At 38.2% G+C, this 22361-nt stretch overlaps 1 protein-coding gene across 3 annotated transcripts; it reads left to right on the plus strand.

The window, feature by feature from the left end:
- Window positions 1-53: 53 nt before the first annotated feature.
- On the plus strand, window positions 54-17175 carry slif (cationic amino acid transporter slimfast). 3 transcript variants are annotated; one of them, XM_041775284.2, is made up of 3 exons: window positions 54-340; window positions 14701-15831; window positions 15907-17175. In XM_041775284.2, the coding sequence occupies exons 1-3, from the start codon at window positions 139-141 to the stop codon at window positions 16602-16604; spliced, it is 2031 nt and encodes a 676-aa protein (XP_041631218.1). In that variant the 5' UTR covers window positions 54-138; the 3' UTR covers window positions 16605-17175. The 3 variants fall into 3 exon arrangements, with proteins under 3 accessions (XP_041631218.1, XP_017034554.1, XP_017034555.1); XM_017179065.3 differs by lacking the exon at window positions 54-340 and adding an exon at window positions 4033-4270; XM_017179066.3 differs by lacking the exon at window positions 54-340 and adding an exon at window positions 12298-12427.
- The last annotated feature ends 5186 nt before the right edge of the window (window positions 17176-22361 follow it).

Genomic DNA, 22361 nt, shown 5'->3' on the forward strand with positions numbered 1-22361 from the left:
TACGGTGCTGGGCTTAATAATTGCGAAGGTGAGCGGAGTATTGTTACAATAGTTGTTCTGACTGCTGTCTGATTGTCTTGCCCGCTTACGAACTGCGCATTCGTTTATTGGGTTCTCGGTGCCTCGCCATGCCTATCGATGCCAGCTTGGTGGACTTATGTAGAAAGCCCACTTGAGTTCATAGTTAGCGCTTGCCGCATTCGGTCGGTGTTTTTTGTAGTTCCGACTCGATCCCAAAGATCTCGAGTTCTCTTTTCCACGTCGGCGGACTGGGTGTGCAAAATTCAAAGAGCGAGCCATCAGCGAGAGATCACATCACTTCGTTTTGGAGCAAGCAAGAGTAGGTACTCCATAAAGACTACGGGTCGAAATAATGCTGCTTTAAACTAGTATCAAACTAGTTTGAGCCCAGCTAAACTGCCACTGATATTAATGAGTTTATGGGATGTTAACAATTTAATTGCGGAGTTTTTAAGCCCAAAAAAACACGGCATTCATTGGTATTAAACATACAAATGTATGTATATTTGATCCCCTTTCAATTTGTGATGACAAGAATAATCATTTAATTTGAAATTTAAATATGCAAATATCCTGGTAAATTAACTTTTGTTACCTTTGCAAAGAAATGGGAAGAAACTTTAACAATATATCGTTTATATTTGAGTGTTGGCCAATAATCTAATAGGATGAAGCCAGAGTAGGAGTATTTACCAATTTTTATACCCTTGCAGGGTATTATAATTTCAGTCAGAAGTTTGCAACGCAGTGAAGGAGACGTTTCCGACCCTATAAAGTATATATATTCTTGATCAGCATCAACAGCCGAGTCGATCTAGCCATGTCCGTCTGTCCGTCTGTCCGTCTGTCTGTCTGTCCGTCTGTCTGTCTCTACGCAAACTAGTCCCTCAGTTTTAAAGGTATCTGAATGAAACTTTGCATATAGTCTTCTATATTCTCTCACTGCTATATATGTCGGAACGGGCCGGATCGGACGACTATATCATATAGCTGCCATACAAATGTTCGATATATTTGTAGAAAAAAAATTATAACTTTGCTGTTTTTCAACATTTTTGCACCATTTTTCAGATATTTTATATTATTTCAGAATTTTGGTAAAAATTTTATGAAAATCGGACGACTATATGATATAGCTGCCATAGGAACGGTCGAGAAATAAATAGGAAAGAAAATTATAGTTTCGTTGTTTTTCAACGTATGTTTATCTACTCTGAGATATAAGCTTTTTTTATTATTCTAGAATTATGGTATAAATTTCATAAAAATCGGACAACTATATCATATAGCTGCCATATAAACCGATCGGTAGATGTAGAGAAAATGTAAAACTGGGAATGTAAAACTGTAACTGTCAAACTGTAAACATAATAAGTATAGGTAAAATGTAATGAAACTCTGTTTTGTGAGTGTTTTCAGCATTTAAATCTATAATATAAACCTCAAAACCAATCTGCAAGGGTATACAAACTTCGGCGTGCCGAAGTTAGCTTCCTTTCTTGTTAATTATAAAAAATAAATAAATAACCCCTCACCAAAACAGGAGTCTTGTAATGACCAATGTATCTCTGAATTAGGCCTTGAGAAATATATCTCTATAGGATCGGACGACTATTTCATATTGCTGCAAATAATCGACAAATTTTTAGAAAAAAAATTAAACCTTAGTTGTTCTTCAACATATTGTAATCATTTTTGAGATATGGCCATTTCTTAATATTTCAGAATTTCGGTTTAAATTTTATGAAAATCGGACTAATATATCATATAGGAAGGATCGGTAGATGTAGAGAAAATATAAGGCTGAGAGTGTAAAACTGTAACTATCAAACTGTAAATATAATAAGTGTAGGAAAAATGTAATGAATCTCTGTTTTGTGTGTGTTTTCAGCATTTAAATTTATAATGTTTATTATATTAGATATTTAAATCTAAAATATAGTTAAATTTCCTTTTTTATTTTATTTTATCAAACCCAAATTATTGTATGCTATATATAAATATACAACTTTTATATATTTCCTTTTATTTCTCTCTATTAATTTGACCAGAATGGATCGATTCTTATTGATCCAATTGCAAACTGCAAGGGTATACAAACTTCGGCGTGCTGAAATTAGCTTCATTTCTTGTTCTTAATGAATTTAAACATCTTTAATTAAGTTCTAGAAAACATAGTAGTTCAAGGCTTGAATTTTGATTTGAATCATTGTTATTGAAATTGATTTACCTGAATAAAAAAATGGGGGCGTTTTTTCTAATTTCTTCTATGTAGATATAACCCTCTAATTGAAAGTTTTCTTAAGGAACCCAAATTCTGCCCTCTTCCAGGTGCATAAAAAATTATCATTCACTGACGTCGGTGAGAACGCAAATCACAGCAAACGACCGTCAGACAGTTTAAATTATCTCGTTAATTACTGACTAGCCCAGCAGCTTGTACAAGTGTGAGCTTACATTCATTTTAGACTACTTAATGTATGCATTTGTGCAATATAAAGACGTTTCCGCATCGCGCCCCGTGTGCACAAAAAGCTAAAAAATCGAAATGTGAAAGTAGAATGAATCGGATAATAAATATGTGTATGTAGAGTCTAAAAGTGCCTACATCCGTACGTTCGGAATTGGCGCCCAACTTAGGCAGCATAGAAATACAAGAGCTTTTATTGGGATAATTGCTAAGGGAAATTCCTTCTGGAAAATATTTTAGCGCCGAAATTTGTGGCTAAAGAGTCGAATATGTATTACAGGGGACGAGATGGGGGGTGGGAGCATGGCAGACTTTGAAGATGAAAAGTTTACGCGGCTAATCACTTGTTAAATTACATATTTTTGTTGTTCTTCCTCGAAAAGGGCCGACTCAATATAAATAATTTTCCATGAAAATTGTGCTTTTGGCAAAGCCATTTTCGTTGTTTGAAAGTTCTTTGGCAAATGGTTGATTACAAGGAAAGACTGTAATTTGCAATTCTTGATTAAAATATAATGAAACTCCCTTGAGTGATGCATTTTATGGCAGGCGCAGTGCAGGCCAAAATAAATTCAAAAGATATTTATGCGTGAAACGGAAGGCATGTAAGATTTATTAGCACTGTAATTACTTTTTGTGGGATGGGCGCTCGGACCGATTCGAGCCCATTTTGCTTGGGTTTATTTTAAGTATTGCTAAGTGGACTGTCGAAAGGGGTGTTGAGTGAGGTTTATTAGCAGGTTTGCGTTTTTTAAATTGACTCCTAATTAAATTAATGTAAGCAAAGCAAACCATTTTTTAGTTGTTAGTAAACAAATTAATTCACCATTTGATCATCCTAGTCGGTTTGGTTCTTTTTAGTTAATATGCCTTTCGGAAAATCGTAATTTAAATAATTTAATAACTGAAAATAAATTATTAATATTTAATTTCGGTAAATTAACACATTCTTCGTCCAACGTAATTATTTATATTAGTAAGGTTTAATTGCTCAGTTTAAATGTTACTAATACAAATCTCCAGACGCCTTCTCGCACGAACATATTATAGGAAGGCAATTTTTCACCGAGTCGGGTTAAAGCGAACTTGGTTGGTTGCAATATGCGGCGGCACGTGACAGCCTTAACCTGTTTTCCATGGAGCGTGGCCGGTCGCACTAGGGAACTCCCGCCCCTTGACGGAATCCCCTCATTTCTGTTGTACTTGACTTAAGCGAATTATCAATTAAAAGTAAATTTCATACAAAGTTTACGTTTTATACATAAAGTAATACTACTTTGCTATATCTAACTATAACTATAACTATAATACCATTTTAAGTTTTCTTAAGGAACCATGAGTTCTGTTATTCTGATACCTCAATATACAAAATATTTATATATTCCCGTATGCTATCATTTTATGCATTTGGCCTAATGAATGCTCACTGTATTGCCCCGTTCCTTTCTCCTACGATCATCAGTCTATTGCTTTATCTGTTTGCTATCACTATTTGTGGTTCAGGTGTGCGTCTTCAGTTTATTTTACTTCGTCTTTAGCTTAATACAGGTCGCTGAGAAGCGCTCGGAAATGAGAGTTCAATCAATTAGTGTGGTTTGCTGTCCCTGAATCCGTATCAAGCGTACAGTATAAAATAAAGCGCGGATAATTTACGCGAAATACTTCGATTAAAGTGTCGTCTCGTGCGTGTCGTTTGCTGTAATCTTAATTCGAGTTGCTTCCCATTCGCAAAAGTTATACACATATTGGACCTGAAACCCAGAAAGTTTTACTTAAACGGTAATTCCGCTTTCGTTTGCCTCATTTCTCCATTATTCTGAACGTTTATTGCGGCTCGGGTTTTTTGTTTGTTTTCTTATTTATAAGTATTTATGTATTTATATACATATATGTATGTACTTATGATTTCGTTGTGACTGCCGTCTAACTGGGTATTTTTTAATTTTATGAGGAGCTTTTTCATATTTATAGATTCTAAAAATTAAGTACAGTCAATAACCGCAAACATTTACATAATACATATGTACATGTTTAATACAACAGTAAACTAACTTTTGGAAGCCGAAGTTTTTATACCCTAAGCTTGCAATTCAAACCAAACTATAAAAATAGGGATCGTATATAACAATTACAATATCCTTAGCCATTTAAACACAGAGAAGGTTTGTAGTTCTTCATAATATATTCGTATTATTTTATATAAATATATTTTATATAAATATATTTTATATAAATATATTTTATATAAATATATTTTATATAAATATATTTTATATAAATATATTTTAAATAAAATCTGAATTGTTATTTTCAAATTATTTAAAATTGCCATATCTCAGAGAAGAAGGAGGAGCAAGGAATATGTGTACTTTATTGAGTCGGAAGTTTTGATTTCACTGCGTATGTATACTATGCTGGCATACAATTATTTAGGTGTTTGGTCATATCCCGTTCTGGGAGAGTTCAAGGGTATTCAAGACCAATAACGAACAATATAATAGGAAAAATAAAAATCCATATGCATCTGTAAATAAAAGTAATAATAAAACAAGAAAGGAAGCTAACTTCGGCACGCCGAAGTTTGTATACCCTTGCAGATTGGTTTTGATATTTATATTATAAATTCTAATGCTGAAAACACTCACAAAACAGAGTTTCATTACATTTTACCTATACTTATTATGTTTACAGTTTGACAGTTACAGTTTCACATTCCCAGCATTACATTTTCTCCACATTTACCGATCGCTTGTAAGGCAGCTATATGATATAGTTGTCCGATTTTTATAAAATTTTTACCAAAATTCTATAATAATAAAAAAAGCTTATATCTTAGAGTAGATAAAAATACGTTAAAAAACAACGAAGCAATAATTTTTTTCCGATTCATTTCCCGGTCGTTTCTATGGCAGCTATATCTTATAGTCGTCCGATTTTTATAAAATTTTTACCAAAATTCAGAAATAATATAAAATGGCCATATCTAAAAAAATTAAAGTTATAATTATTTTTCTAAAAATTTATCGAACATTTGTATGGCAGCTATATGATATAGTCGTCCGATCCGGTCCGTTCCGACATATATAGCAGTGAGAGTATATAGAAGACTATATGCAAAGTTTCATTCAGATAGCTTTAAAACTGAGGGACTAGTTTGCGTAGAAACAGACAGACGGACAGACTGACAGACGGACAGACGGACATGGCTAGATCGACTCGGCTGTTGATGCTGATCAAGAATATATATACTTTATACATAGGGTCGGAAACGTCTCCTTCACTGCGTTGCAAACTTCTGACTGAAATTATAATACCCTGCAAGGGTATAATTAATAGAAATGATTGAAAAAACGTTCTTTAGGTTTAAATGCTTTGTGAATAAATATAATTACAATACGTTTTAATTTAATAAATGCTTTTGAGAAATTTAGGTCACATTTTCTAAAAAAAAATAAAACCCAATTAAAAAAAAAAAAACATTTATTTTCACGCAGATTAAACATTTTATTTAAAAATACTTAATACTTAAGAAATTACATTTAAACAATAATGATTACAAAATAAATAAGTAGTAGATGCTTTTGAATGCCGGGTATCTCGTAGTCGAATTATTCTGCTTTAACGTTTTTCCCATGTCTTACAATAGACGTTTTTATCTTATTAAGAAATACAGAACAAATACAGAACAAAAGGATATGATTAGATTTGTTAATTGCAATGGGGATAACTAGAACTAATTTCAATTTAAGAACAATATTACGGTCTTTCCAAAGACGATTTGGTCACAAGTCCTTAACTCACAGGATGTTTACCATTCGGCTTGTCCTTATACCATCTGAATCAATTCTGAAAATGGCGAGTTGATAACTCGGAGGGAAAAAGTCCCCATGGCAACAACTCTGGACACAGAAACTGATTAAACTAACTGATGAAATAATCATTGCAGGACTAGGAGTTATTCGTTGTAGTCCGCAATGCCAGATTTCTATCAATAATTTAAGCTGGCTATCTTGAGTGGGTTCTTAGAATTCACCTATGTGAGATAAGCGAAAATAAAGTCAATAAATTTTAATCGGCGCCCCTTACATTGTAATCACAAAAGATCGAGTGAGATATGGCGAACTGACATCTATAAATTTCTTATATAGTAGCTCTATTAGTGATGTTGATCAATCGATTGCTGCACATCATAACTACTAACCTAAGTAATAAAAGATGAAACTAAGGACGAACTAACTAAGAAACAACAATAACACCTCATATTCTATTTTTATTATTCCTGAAAATTAGTAATCAATAAGCAATCAAATTATGTTTACTTATGTTCTCAGTTTACGTTTAGTATTTACACTAATTTCAAAGCTTTTCCACGATTGAAAGAAATATGAAATAAGTCTATAAGACACTGCCAGAAGACTTTAGACACCAAGAGTGAGTAAATTACATACATAAATGGGTCTCCGCACCTCAGCGCGGAATCTAACTCAATGTTCATTCCAAGTGTCAACACAGCTTAGATAATGCCAGATAATGGCACATGGGGAGGAAGATAATGCCAAGCAGACCTGGGCTACATTCTCACTTTCCGTTAGGAAAGGTGAACTCTCGAGCGGCGGCAAGCTGTCATACATATTGAGTGCAGTTATCTCTTATCACGAGTCTTGCTAAATGGATGAGGACCTACTTTAATTGCATCAGATATAAGGCGAATGAAATTATATGGCTCCGCCGACGGAGCAGAGGCCGACTTTGCACTAAGCCAACGCATGAGTGCCCGAGAATTCTCCGGCGATTAATCTGCAAACGTCTGGCGACCGGAGAAAGATAATGTATGTACGTAAGCTCAAAAATTCGCGGGATTAAACAATTTGACTGATTTTTATCGCCCGTCTGGGAGAAGCTATAAACGTGACCTAATCCTCTGTAGTGGAAAAGGAAAGATCAAATAAAATTGAGAAAATATTTACAATCCTGGATCGGTAATTGTGGGGCATAAAGGGTCCATGTGAAGTAGTCCTCAATGGACGAATTTTTATGTCGATTAGGAATGTGCTAGAGAGGCTACGTTAGCGGGAGCAGGTCGCGTTCTATAGCCTCAACGCGCAATCGTACGTACATAGATCGTAAAACCCAGACCCCATTGAAGTATCATAAATTAAAGAGCAAATATATTGTGTGCATCGTAAATCGACTGGTTACTTTACAATCCCACGATATCACCCGACAGTTGCTCCACAACGTGAAGAGACACGGAGAGGCGCCTTGCGGTGATGATTTCCCGGTCGTCATTATCTAGTCATGCATGTCATACATATGTATATAGATGCAAAAGAGCAAGATGAGACTACTACAAACAAGTGTGAGTGCCAATTCAAGATATCTGAGTCAGGCAAAAGCAGGCTCCTTTGGCTTCATAAATAACATTCTATTTCGCCAAGTCCCTTTTGTCCGTATGAAACACCAGATCTCAGAGACTTTAAGAGCTAGAGCAACCACATTTTGTGATAACATTCTTATGCAGATCAAGTTTGATTGGACGAAATACCGCCCTTTGTCGGCTTTTATACCCTTGCATTGCTATAATTTTAGTCAGAAGTTTGCAAAGGAGTAAATGAGACTTTTCCGGCCCTATAACGTATATATGTATCATATATTCTTGATAAGTATCAACAGCGAAGTCGATTTAGCCATGTCCGTCTGTTCGTTTCTACGCAAACTATTCCCTCAGTTTTAATGCTATCTGAATGAAACTTTGCATATAGTCTTCTATATACTCTCACTGCTATATATGTATGTCGGAACAAGCCGGATCGGACGACTGTATCATATAGCTGCAATACAAATGTTCGATAAATTTTTAGAAAAAAATTATAACTTGGCTGTTTTTCAACATATTTTCATAATTTTTGAGATCGATTCTTAATGATCCAATTGCAAACTACAAAGGTTAGAAGTTAGCTTCCATTCTAGTTAAAAAACTAGAACATATTAAATAAGGTATAATGAGATGATGAAAATGACAGGTATCAGGTATCGACACTTTGAATGCCGACGGCAATTCTTGCCGCTGACACAATATATCCGGTACGTAGAGGATAAAAGGATATTAATGCTTAGTGGTAACTGATAATGGAGGCATTTTAACCGATAGGGGCTATATACTCTAGATCAGTATCATCAGTGAAACGGTCAATAAAGTTTTTTTTGACAGTAAAGTTTCTGTGTATGTTTGAACATAAAAACTTTTTGACTTTGGCAATTGGCCACGCGCGTTTTTACCAAAATGTTTGAATACAATATAATAAATCAAATATATAAAGTTATAAAAGCAAGAACAAAATTCAAGGAAAAAGGCCTCAGGAGGATACATATACTAAATCTACATGAAAAATTTTATTTTAATTAATTAATTTAATTTTGTATGTCTATTTTTTTAACACCACATAATCAGGCTTAATAAATGTATTAATTGTTAAAAACAAAATCAAATGAGATATACATCTTTGGAGCCTGAAAATATAATCTCAAGTACACAGAAAAAAAAATCCGGGATAAAGTCGCCAAAATCAATCCCAAGTGGGCATGATTTCGAGCTAAGGTCGGATTTTCTTAATATAAGAACGAACATACTTAATTTTTTCAATCTCGAAAATTCTTGATTCAATCCCGCTAACCTTAAAAATTTCAATCCCAATTTTTCTTAATTTAATCTCAAAAATTCTTAAATTTTAATTTAAAAATTTAAATTTAAATTTAATTAAAAAAAAAAAAATTTTTTTTTCTCGATTTAGTCCCCGAAATTCTTAATTATTTTAATCCCAAAAACCCTTGATTTAACCCCTCTAAAGTTCTTAGTGAGAAGTGAAAGAGAAGTTTTTATTTAAATCTGTAATTATAAAGCTACAAATGGTTATTAAATTAATTATATTAATGTATAAATCTTATTAAAAGCCACTTAAACTTACTTTTCCTAGTTCCCGGTCGGGATTCGAACCCATGTCTCAGAAATCACAGACCGTCCGCTTACCAACTGGGCCACTGAGTCAAATCAAAAGCTAATGTCGGGAACCCGAATACATACAGTTTCAAGGAAAGAGCAAAAATGTTATCTCTCTCTCTGAGCTAAAAATAGATTTGCTGCTCTCACCAAATTTTTAAGAATATTTAGGCTTAATTCAAGAATGTTTGGGCTTATTATGCCTCTATAATCCCAAAATGAGATTAATTCAAGAATTCTTACGCTCATTTTGTCATTTTAATCCCGAAACGCGATTGATTCAAGAATTTTTAGGCTTAATTGGTAATTTTAATCCCGAAACGGGATTGATTCAAGAATTTTTAGGCTTAATTTGCCATTTAATCCCGAAACGGGATTGATTCAAGAATTTTTAGGCTTAATTTGTCATTTAATCCCGAAACGGGATTAACTCGACTGTCTAACCCCGAATCGTACTTAAAAATTTTAATCCACCACATCGAAAAAATCAAGAAAAATATTCTTGATTTTTTCGTTCTACCATTTTTTCTGTGTATGTATACAATGTGTACAATAATTCGTACCACTGTAGCTACCAAATACGTTCAGTAGAGGTGCGAAAATATTTATCCAGTCAATGGATAGTTTAAATATTGGTGGGCAATCAGATTGAGTTAGCGATCAATTAGGCCATCTTTGATTGGCATCGTTTAGCAGCCAGAAGAGCCGTCATACCAAGACCATCTGACGTCAAAGTGTCGCGTCGAGGAAATGCGGAGAGTGGTACGGATTTCAATGAAACCCCAAATAAAGAAGTCGTGACGGAGTCGCCGCAGTCACCATTCAATTAATTCCCGCCCACCCCATCGAAGTGCATTGGCACACATCCGCACCAGTGTGTGGGGACATATGTACATGGGTAATCGAAGCTCCGATGTCTCGCTGGGGATTCACGTTGCAGCTAACTAGGCCCACTGCCGGGCTGTGGACAGCAAACGAGATTTTCAGATATTTGCGGCGCTGCGTGATTTGTTTTTCAAGTTATACTAGCATATTCGCACCCGACACCGACACCAGCACCAACTCCGTCCCTGCCCTCAGTTCCGTCCCTCTGAAAGCCGGTCTATCGGTTCGTAGTCTGCAAGTGGGTCTCTTTTGGCTTGTGGCTCTCAGGCTTGGCATTCGAGAAGTATTTTGACAAGTCATTGGTCTTGCCCTGGTCTTCGGCTTTGGCTGGAGCTAGGAATTTATAATGATTTCAGAGCAATCAACTCTACACGGAAAACAAAGCACTTGATATCGAATTTAACATACATACAAGCTCTAGGCCACTATGTGACTTAATTACGCAGCAATGTTTTTCTGATTGGAAAATAATATCAAACCACAATCTGCATGTCGTTTTTAAGCAGAAGCGATGCATTCCACGCCACTATGTTACCGTTTACAACTCGTCCGCATAGATAACAAAGCCATGCCCCGTTCTAAAAATAAAAAATCTTGCAGAAAGTCATCGTGCCGGATAAAATTGTTGTTATTTTCGATTTTTTAATTGAGCTTTTTTGATATAAGGTAGGGCTTCAACACAAGTCAAGCAAGTCAAGTCAAGTCAAGCTGACCTCCAACTAGCATAAATAGAGTCTTCTCTTTGCAACAGTAGCTTCCTTGAACTGAGTTGGCTAAAAGTTGGCTTTCAAATTTACATACATATGCACATGTATATAAATGATATTAACGCGTTTCCTCGATGGTATCCTATGTCTTATGGACGACCCCTACATATATACATATTTTAATCACGATGGGCAGGCGATTAGCTGCAAGTTGATTCCTTGACGTTGATTTCTTATAATTAATCAACTTGTTATCATATATGTACATCTTTTTTTTCCTGTGTAACTGACTAAAATTTGACAAATCGACTAGTCGCAATCCGCTGAAAAGCGTCTAATCCCAGTTATGGTATGGAAAATAACAAATGTATGCGGTTCGGGGCGACAGACTCAGCTGAGCACACTCAGTAGCAGCTGCCAAGTGTTTCCAGACTTCTCGACGAATCTTTCGGCCTGAGCCGCAGAGGATGGTGCTATGCCCGGCCAACTTGGTCAAGGTCGCCGCTCGCCGGGCGATCGTGATCATTGCCACTTGCGTGCAATCGCCTGAATTCTAAGCAAGTTACAGCCACTTTGTTTACGACGAGTTCGCTACTGAAAATCATGGCTAACGGTCGGCGAGGGGCAAAGCTCGTTCAACGCATTTTTCGGCGGACGTGGACGTGCCTGCATGCCTAAGGCCTGAGGCGTCTGTTCAGTTATCAGCAGAGCCAGAGGCGTGGGAGCTGGGCCGATGAGTGTGTGCCCAACAAGCCCCAGTTGGATGTGGGGCCCGGACCGCTTGTTAATGGCTAATCAATGGCACGAGCGCAGGCGGTCGCGGCTAGGGCCATAAAGCGATGGCCGAGAGCGCCTTATCGAAGTGACGTCAGAGCGATTAGCCGTTTACACCTGCTAACACAGGCTATCAGCGCCGCCGTACTTCTGTAAGTAGAAGTTGTTTTTGGCCGAGTTCAACATTCGGCTTCAAGTCCGAATCATTGGTCTCGCGGTTACTCGGTTCTCGATTCTCGATTCTCGGCCAATCCGATCGTTTCGAAAGTGCCCTCGGGCGTGAATCGGATTGAACCGGAAACCCAGGGCGACGGCGTCGCAGCTGCTTTCGTTTCTTTGGGAAAAAGTTGTTAACAATCTGCCGACGCGTCGGCCAGCTGCGGGCCAAAAGCGAAAACCAAAGCTTTAACCGATCCGCCGCCAGCGACCCACGATCACAAGCACTTTAGAGCGCGTCGCGCGCGGTTACCTGATCGGTAGTTATTTTTGTCAGCTTTTTCTGCGAGTGAGTGAGACCGTGGAGAAACGGCGAGCAATTCAAATCGATTCCGCGGCAAAAAAAAACGAGGAAAAGTATGTTAATTTCAGGGACAAGTAGAGCAAGGACACTATAAACATTAGCAAGGACTCGTCTCCTTGTCAAGTGAAACAAACAGACCCGTTAAGCGTGGCGAATCGCGGCTAATTTTGTTATCTGCATGGCTAATCCCCAATCCGCCCAAAAGCCCAAGCAAAGAGAATGCTTGTTAAGCTATTGCCCTGCTAATAAAATTGTGTAATTTACAATTGCAACGCGCCTCAACGTGAGCTTTATCAAAGAAAGCCTGCAAATATTAACATAAATTATAAAAACACTAAAAGAAGTCACGCTCGCTTTGCATGCTCAAGGAACAGTTCGTTGGTTTGGGGACAGATTCCAAATTGTTGGCTTTTTTGGTTTGTTGCCTTTTAAATTCAGATGTATGAATATGGTTCCGCAGTTTTATTGTGCTTTTGCCTTGGTATATAACAAACTTCGTGTTCTAGTGACAGATTGAAATTAATTGGGCCTTAATGACCTATACCATAGCGGAATGAATACTGTCGGATGGGCGACCTTCGCATAGATGATTCAACTATAATATAACTCTGTTAAAACTCTTGTTTTTATAGCCGAGCTGTCAGCGTTCGTTTGATAGATAAGTAAGGCGGCAAAAACAGGTTTCCAATATTAATTCAATTGTAATTACTTCACAAACACACGATTGGGGAGTTTGCTATCGGGGTACAACCGATGGAATAACTTTCGCTTGGCACCCTTGAAATCGCCCAGAGCCGTCTTAAATCTGCAGTGCTCTTGAACGTACACTCAAGTGCTCCGCACTTTTACACCGATTTCAAGGGTTAATCTGTACTTCCATCATTGAACCATTCCCGATAAGATAAGCCCGGGCGCGTGTTTCTGTGTCCCCTGAAGCGGCTTATCGACCTGTGGGGCTTGGTAAAGCCAAGGAAGGTGAAATTGCTGTAGAATCGTTAGCTGATTAGCCTGATTAGAGCGAAAGTTGTAAATTTTAAAATTATGACTCGGTATTCCCGCTCGAGCTATCAACTGGCAATCGTTTGTACACCTTTATTCGTTTCAAAGATACTAGCAGCACACGGAAAAGCACACCTGTTCTTTATAAGTATTTCAACTATATTTGCAATGTTTTAAAACCAACATGTGATATGAAATATGAAATGCATTTCAAAATTATCTCATAATTTAAATAAAAATATCTCACTATCTGCGACTTAAAAGGTAAAACAAGAAGTTTTTACACTTTCAGTTTGCAACAACTTAGAGTTACTACTTTTTCAGTTTTGGATACACATACAATTTAATCGTAAAAATGTCTGATATAATATATAGTCGAAAGATATACTAAATGTAGATACATAGCTGGAACTTGGGTAGCTCGACTCGGTTGTAAACTGAAATTGTAATAAGTACTTTTTTTTTATTAAACCTAAAAATCAATTAATATTTTTTTATTTTGATTCAAATTGGTTGTTTAACGCAAAAAAAAAAAAAAAACACCAAATTAAAATAAATATATATATATATTTTTTTTGCAAAATCCATGCTTTTTGTTTAACGTGTATTAATTTAAATAAGCAAAACAAAATGAGAAAATGCTTAGAGCGCGGTTCTCAGCTGATGACAATTGCTGAAATGTATTCAACGTTTTTTTATTATATACATATGTATATATATATAAATTTATATATATTTGTATATGTATGCACAGATGTTATTGCCCTGTACGGAACAAGTTTAGCGTAACGAGTTCTTTCATGCACAACAAATCAAAGATAAAGCAAGTCGTCTAAGGGATAGTGAATCAGGATATGTAAATCGGTCTCCCACACTCTGTGTCATTGATCGGCTGACCGCCACTGACTTAGCGGTTTCATATATAGTAATATTGTTTTAATATTAATAAAAGTAAATGAATTAGGTAGAAAATGCCAGCAGGATAGGTGCTGTTTTTGATTTCGCTTTGATGTCACACTTGAACTTATCGATGAGAATGAGCTAATCTTGAGATTCCGTGTGCTTTGAAGTATATTCTTTCCCAAAATATATCATTCATGGTGTTATTTTGCCGGGTTTAAAGCTTGTCACTCGAAACGCCAATCTGATGTGAATATACGTATTAAGATGTATTGGATGTACAATACATATGTACAAGATAACAACGATAAAAATCTGTAAATTATAGAACTTAAAAAACTAAGAATTAATTTGCTTACAAATTAATCACACTAGTTTGATTTCAAATATATAAACCGAGCTGTTTTCAAATTCAATTTTATTTCAGCCATGACCAATTTCTGGAAGGCACTTACCCGGCGCAAGACGGACGATGTCAACGAAGGCGAGTCTAAGCTGGCACGAGTCCTCAATCTCTTCGATCTGACGGCTCTAGGAGTGGGCAGTACACTGGGCCTGGGTGTCTACGTTCTCGCCGGTCAGGTGGCCTTCAACATAGCCGGTCCGGCTGTGACCATATCCTTCCTGATTGCAGCCGTTGCATCCGCATTCGCTGGCATCTGCTATGCGGAGTTCGCCGCCCGTGTCCCCAAGGCGGGAAGCGCCTACGTGTATAGCTACGTGACCATTGGCGAGTTTGTGGCCTTCACCATCGGGTGGAACCTCATCCTGGAGTACGTAATTGGTACGGCCTCTGTGGCGCGCGGCTTGAGCGGATACTTTGACTCGCTGATCAATAACGACATGTCGAAGGCGCTGAATGAGTCTATGCACATTGACGTTGACTTCCTGGGTGACTATCCGGACTTCTTATCCTTCGGCATGGTGTTGCTGCTGGCGGGCATATTGGCCTTTGGCGCCAAGGAGTCCAGTTTCTTGAACAACATTTTTACTACCGTTAACCTGGTGACAATCGCCATTGTCCTAGTAGCTGGAGCCATGAACGCCAACGTCGACAACTGGCGCATTCCCGAGAAGGATGTGCCAGAGGGCTTCGGAACAGGCGGATTTATGCCCTTCGGAATTGCCGGAGTCATGGCTGGAGCCGCAAAATGCTTCTACGGCTTTGTAGGCTTCGACTGCATAGCCACCACCGGCGAGGAGGCCATCAATCCAAAGCGAAATATCCCACTCTCGATCGTTGTATCGTTGATAATTATCTTCCTGTCTTACTTCGGAGTGTCCACGGTGCTGACCATGATGCTGCCCTACTACCTGCAGGACAAGGACGCCCCGTTTCCACACGCCTTTGACGCTGTCGAGTGGTACACCATCAAGTGGATAGTGACAATCGGAGCGGTGTTCGCGCTCTGCACCAGTCTGTTGGGCGCCATGTTCCCGCTGCCTCGCATTCTTTACGCCATGGGAAACGATGGCATCCTCTTCAAAAAGCTGTCCAAGGTGCACAACTATACTAAGACTCCACTGCTGGCCACTATTGTATCCGGAATCTTTGCCTGTAAGTTTCCTCTCTCCTATGGTTTCCTTTCATACAACTTCTGACTTTTCCCTTTCCGCTTTAATCTCAATTAAGCCATTATGGCCCTGCTCTTCAACTTGGACCAGCTCGTGGATATGATGTCTATCGGCACACTGCTCGCCTATACCATAGTGGCCATCTGCGTGCTGGTGCTGCGCTACCAGGATGAAGAGATGTCCAAGGTGGTGTCCGTGAAGGCCCCGAATGTGATCCGGCAGTTCTTTAACGGAAACTCCTACAGGGAGCCCAATTCAATGACTTCGGCTATCACCAAGGTGGGGATTGTGGTGTTTGCCATCGTCTGCCTGGTGTGGTGCTCATTCCAGAAGGTGTTCGACCTCGACAGCACTGGCGGGATCGTCGCTCTAAGCCTGGTGGGGGCGTTGCTGATCCTCATCTGCATCGTGATCGCAATGCAGCCCGTATCCACAATCGAACTCACCTTCAAGGTGCCGCTGGTGCCGTTTGTGCCCTGCCTCAGCGTGTTCGCGAACTTGTACCTGATGTTTCAGCTGGACCTGAACACCTGGATTCGATTCCTCATCTGGATCGTAATCGGATACGTGATCTACTTTTGCTACGGAATGCGGAATTCCACACAAATCACCCGGGCTCGCAACCACGCCGAGGCTGCGTCCAATGCCTTGCGAGACCAGAACATGGGTCAGCACGAGAATCCCGCCTTCGAGCCGGACTCCAAGGCGGAAAACGGGCGCCTGCCCCCTCCGTACGAGTACTCCGAAAAGTTGTAAGCGCGATTGTAGCCAAAGTATTATAGACCCATTCCCGAACCGTTTACACTCCATTCGATTTCGCATCTTTCCCTGAATAGAACAAAGACTCCTCTGCCTTCTTAGCTAGCACGTTTATGTGAGAGAGATGAATAGATTGCGCACTGAAATTAAATGGATCTGCACTTTGCCGGCGTGCCCCACCGTGCGGATCTGTTATTTCTATGCGCCTCAGGACTTCTACAGAGAGTTCCCAACAGACTCTATTTTACCATTTCACCCTTCGCTCCGTCATTTTACTGTATTTTTAAATTACCTTCAACCGTCAACCGATTCTTTTGCAATGCCCCGTTTTTTGTGATATTTGTAAATATACTTATAACATGTAGATTTTACTGATCGAGTATTTGTATATTTGTCACAATTATTATCGTAATGTAAATGGAATTTTGTATCATAATATTTTATGTCGAACCCAAGGCGCATCTAGTGTTTAAGTTTCTTAGTTGCTAAGCCTCTTACATTGTTATTACCAGCCAAAAAACAAACGAATTTCGCCCTTTGCTTGATTAATAAAAATGCATTGATTTAATGTGTCTTGTAATTTAAATTGGTAACCGCCTAAATTCTTGGGTTCCTATTTGGAGATGAGCACTGGTCTCTTTTGTATTTAACCGAGGACTGTTGTAGTCGGGTTTCGAGTTTTATTCCTTATTCGCAACTTGGGAGTGCACTTAGGTGGCTCGCCCAGTAGCAAAGCTCCGGCGCAAGGATTGTGAAGACGCTTCATGTGCTCCTCCGAGTCCAGAATCCACTCTGTTTGCTAACCGGCTTAGTTAAATGGCAAAGAATGTAGTCCCTTTTCCCCTGTTTCTTGCTTCCTGGCTGTTTTTCATTTCCCACTCTAATTTCTAAGCCTTGGGAAACTTCAAGAGTAAATAGTGGGGGCGGGTTGGGTCGGTTCGAGCCGAAAAAAATCGCAACTCAGAGCCAAAAAGCCAGACAAAAGTTGCTGGGATAATGCAAACAAACACACTGCTGCAATCACATGTGAATGGACGGGACGCCGGGATCCTGAATATGCCAAGTGGAGAGCTTCATACCATCGTTGGATGGTCAACAAAGGCGTCCGATGGGAAAATACAATTGTTTTGCCCGGATTTTTTTAACCCCTTCTATTTCAATCTCTCTCCGGCACTAATTTATGCATTTTAAAAGCCAAAAAGGTGAGGGGAATGGGCGGACGAGTGAGGAGGATATTGCGACGGAATTGTAATTTGACTTTCGTGTCTTTTCAGTGCACAAATGCGGAAAAATGCTATTTTTCACATGCTACCATTGCAATGCCATGGTGAACGTAAGCCTTTCGACGGGATTGCCTTCATTTCCCTTTTAGCCGCGTCAGAAATGATTTGGCGTCTTTCTTCCAATATATATATATAGCATATATGCATATACATATGTACAGTCTTTGACCAGTATTTTTTAATACCCTTTACATAACAATAACACAGAATTGCATGATTTTTAATCGGATTTCTTTTATGGTACTATGAGTCTTTTAATTAAATGTCCTTAAAAAAAATTAACTCCAGCACAAACACATAAACTGGATATTTTATAACATACACATATGTACATTCATATGAACGAAAATGACTTAAAGCAAAACCAACTAATTTAGAACATTCACAAAATTAACAGATAAGGTGTTAGGGTGTTGAATACCAAACATAATTTAATATAACCAGAACCTTTTATTTAAAAAATGTTAAGATTGGATACGTTTTTTTTTTAAATATTTCATAATGCATTCTAAATAATCGACTTAAAACTGTATGTTTCTGAACTGCAATACCACCTTGTAAAGGGCTAATTATAGTAAATGTATTTCTCCATTGCGATATTTTATTATATATTATAAATAAATACTTCTTCATTTTTATATTATATAAAAACAAGAAAGGAAGCTAACTTCGGCACGCCGAAGTTTGTATACCCTTGCGGATTGGTTTTGATGTTTATATTATAGATTTAAATGATGAAAACACTCACAAAACAGAGTTTCATTACATTTTACCTATACCTATTATGTTTACAGTTTGACAGTTACAGTTTTACATTCCCAGCTTTACATATTTTATACATTTACCGATCGGTTTATATGGCACCTATATGATACCAAAATTCTAGAATAATAAAAAAAGCTTATATCTCAGAGTATATAAAAATACGTTGAAAAACAACGAAGCTATAATTTTTTTCCTATTAATTTCCCTACTGTTCCTATGGAAGCTATATCATATAGTCGTCCGATTTTCATAAAATTTTTACCAAAATTCTGAAATAATATAAAATGGCCATATCTAAAAAATGGTGCAAAAATGTTGAAAAACAGCAAAGTTATAATTTTTTTTCTAAAAATTTATCGAACATTTGTATGGCAGCTATATGATATAGTCGTCCGATTCGGCCCGTTCCGACATATATAGCAGTGAGAGTATATAGAAGACTATATGCAAAGTTTCATTCAGATAGCTTTAAAACTGAGGGACTAGTTTGCGTAGAAACAGACAGACGGACAGACGGACAGACGGACAGACGGACAGACAGACAGACGGACAGACGGACAGACGGACATGGCTAGATCGACTCGGCTGTTGCTGCTGATCAAGAATATATATACTTTATAGGGTCGGAAACGTCTCCTTCACTGCGTTGCAAACTTCTGACTGAAATTATAATACCCTGCAAGGGTATAAATATATATATATATTATAATGACTCCTCCACCGAGTCATACTATCATATTATATATGCACTGAAATTATAATATAATTATTATTATAATGACTCCATCACCGAGTAGCTTATTACTTCTAGGGTATACAATTATTTTCTTACCTTATTTTAAGGTAATGTATTTGTAGTTTTTTTTTTGTTCTTAAAAAAAGTAGCTTTTATTAGGATTAGTGTACTGTTTCCTTGGTCTGTAGAAACTTAATCTAACGGGAAATAAATAAAAAGTCTATAAGGAGTCCAAAGTTGTATCAAGGAGGAGTATAATGTGTTGTAATAGTAATGTTTTTATTTGAAGTGATATGTCAATTGTTTATGTAGTAAAATAATTAATTATGTGTCAAATACACAATCCCTGAAAGTATGCTATTAGGGTTAAATTTGGGATCGGCCTGAGTGTAATCCTAAAGGTATGACATGGTCCAGAAGACAAACTGTGTGGCGCCTATCAGATATTGGCTCCTCCAACACGGTCAGGTTCGATGGGGTGTGTGTCGTTTAAAAATGCTGACGTGTGTAAGTAGATAGCGAGATTAAATGGGCATGTTCCGCTGTTTTTGCGGATGCAATTTTCATTTTATCGATTCACCAAACCGCCCACGCCGACCGTAAGCGCATCCGAATATGCAACACGGTTCGCGCTACACAAGAGCTCACATAAAGTTTCCGGCCAACAGTAGAGAGCTGCGAGCTGCAGTAAAGGTAAATAAATAAACAATAAATGCCTGAGATGGGCTAAATGGGATTAGGGCCAAGAGGGACCGGGCTGAAGCGGGACTCTGCATTTCGGCCGTTTATTGCGCGCACGCTGCGTTTGTGGTTTCATTTGTGAGTTTTAATTAAATACGTTTAAATATTTGTTATTTCCGACAAGCTGACAAACCAAACGACCAGAGACAACAACACCAGCATCAAGGGAAACAACAACATACATAGATGCACAAGGGCGAAGCCGGAAATTTCCCCTGGCATCAGACCACCTGGCAAATATTAGCGAAAAATTAGCAAAGTATTTTAAGCGCAACATGTTCGTCCTGCGGCTTTCAACACCACATAACCCAGCCAGGGAGCCAGGGAGCCCGAGAGAGCTGGACAGACCGTCCCTCATTTGCAAAGTTTTCGATGCGTGTGCATTTCATTTAGTTATAAATAATGCATAATTCATTTAAAATGCGTGCGTAAAATAGCAGTTAAGTGCTTAATCCTGTAAAGTTTAACAGGAAGCGCATGAGCCCAGGAGTGGGCCGGCATTGAGCATTGCATGATGCATTTTTCATAAGCCTATCACCGAATTGGACGAGTTAGCAGAGGTTCCGGCGACACTGATGGCTTTTAGTGCGCTAAAATCTAAAAGATTGCCTCTGTATTTATTTTTTTTACCCATAGTACCCCTCATAAAGAGTGCATTTTTATGTGACACTCGAGCCCCAGTAGGTTATATTTTTGCGCCCTTCAAACCAATTAACTGAAAATGTCCATCGGGGAATAGAATAGAAAACCAAAATTGCTAATGATTCCGGTCACCCAGCCGCCCTCAACCTGTTCCATGCATTTGTGGAATGCACGAATTTTGTCAAAGTCAGAAAGTTGAAAATTTTACATGCGGTCAACAAAATGAAATTAACTTTTAGCGCGAATAAATTTTCTACAACCGCAGAGCCGGGGAATAGTTTTTTAAAATCACATTTTCTGTATAAACCGTGGCACAGTTCTTAGTTGGTGGGTCCAATGTGCGCATAATGGGACGATCAAAATCAATTTGGAAAATAATCCGGTCATTACGTGAATGCAAAAGCGAGTGTGACTAGTATGTAAATGTTTTGTTGGCATTGACCAGGCAGGAAAAAAATACTCCACAAAAGGACGAGGACGGGCATCAAAGGATTTTTTTAATAAATCGGTCAATCCTTTTTTTCATATGGTAATCGGGTTGGAAAGATGTGAGCTTTTAACACTCCCATTTTTTAACTCCGGATTTTGGTAAAACAAAGATGACAGAAATAGTAGGGGATGTCAGCTAAAGCAAGGTTGGTAAGTTGTTAGCTTATTCAAAACAGAAAGAGAATAAGATAATTTTCTCCGTCATTATGATTTTCTGTTCTGTCTTAAAGTGCATTTTATTTATAGCCTCAAAACATTGTCTCATCGAGCTTCATAACCAAATTTATAGTACGCGCTGTTGCAAGGCCTGATTTATCCGAAAATATGCGAGCGGCAAACAGGGCCATATTGGAAAATAAATCATATCGACGGAATAAAGGAACTGTGGCGTTAAGCCTTTTGTGTGAGCCATCGTGATAAGATCAAAAGCTCATAAAAGGGACTCATTGGCAGTCATAAAAAAAAATATAAAAACGAAACCAGCAAAACATGTTTAAACTTTAAATGCCAACACGTGCGTAGCTCGAAATGAAGGGCTAAACATTGTCGCATCGAACATAAAAAGACCTTTAAATGCATTATGTTGTGCACATGGGGGTAGCAGCGATCTCCTTTGAAGAGGTGCAAATCGGGACGGAAGTCAAAACCTACTGCAGCTCGCCCATTTATTAATCCAATGTTGGCCTCGACTATTTGCAATCCACTCAGCTGACCGAATTACCCTGTCTCTCTGCCAGTTTCCAGTGCGAAAATTCAATTTGCTCCGGAAATAGCTCGTTCTGCAGCCGGTCCAGGCTTGAGTCTGCTTGTCAACTGCCATCAATTTGCCTAACAATATTCACGCCAATTAACAAATTAATTGCCTACTTTATGGCGAACTGGGAACACTTGAAGGCTCACACAAACAGTCTCGCCGAAGCACAGGCGCAAGCACACATGTATGCATTTTCATTCCCAGTGGCGTCTTAGTTTTATGGGCAAACACAACACGGCCACAAAGCAGAAACGCTAATGAATTTTCCAGCCCAGGCGCCGCCAAGTTGGGTGGGTCTGAGGCTGTGTTTGCAAGGCTCTTAATATAATGACATATTATCATGA

The sequence above is a fragment of the Drosophila kikkawai genome, chromosome 3L (assembly GCF_030179895.1).
Source record: "Drosophila kikkawai strain 14028-0561.14 chromosome 3L, DkikHiC1v2, whole genome shotgun sequence".
Lineage (NCBI taxonomy): Eukaryota > Metazoa > Arthropoda > Insecta > Diptera > Drosophilidae > Drosophila > Drosophila kikkawai.

Bases quoted from the DNA above. Each gene is read 5' to 3' on its own strand.
- slif (XM_041775284.2), top strand. From the start codon at position 139: ATGCCAGCTTGGTGGACTTATGTAGAAAGCCCACTTGAGTTCATAGTT. The intron at 341-14,700 runs GTAGGTACTCCA...ATTTTATTTCAG, and splicing joins TCGTTTTGGAGCAAGCAAGA to CCATGACCAATTTCTGGAAG. The intron at 15,832-15,906 runs GTAAGTTTCCTC...ATCTCAATTAAG, and splicing joins TGTATCCGGAATCTTTGCCT to CCATTATGGCCCTGCTCTTC.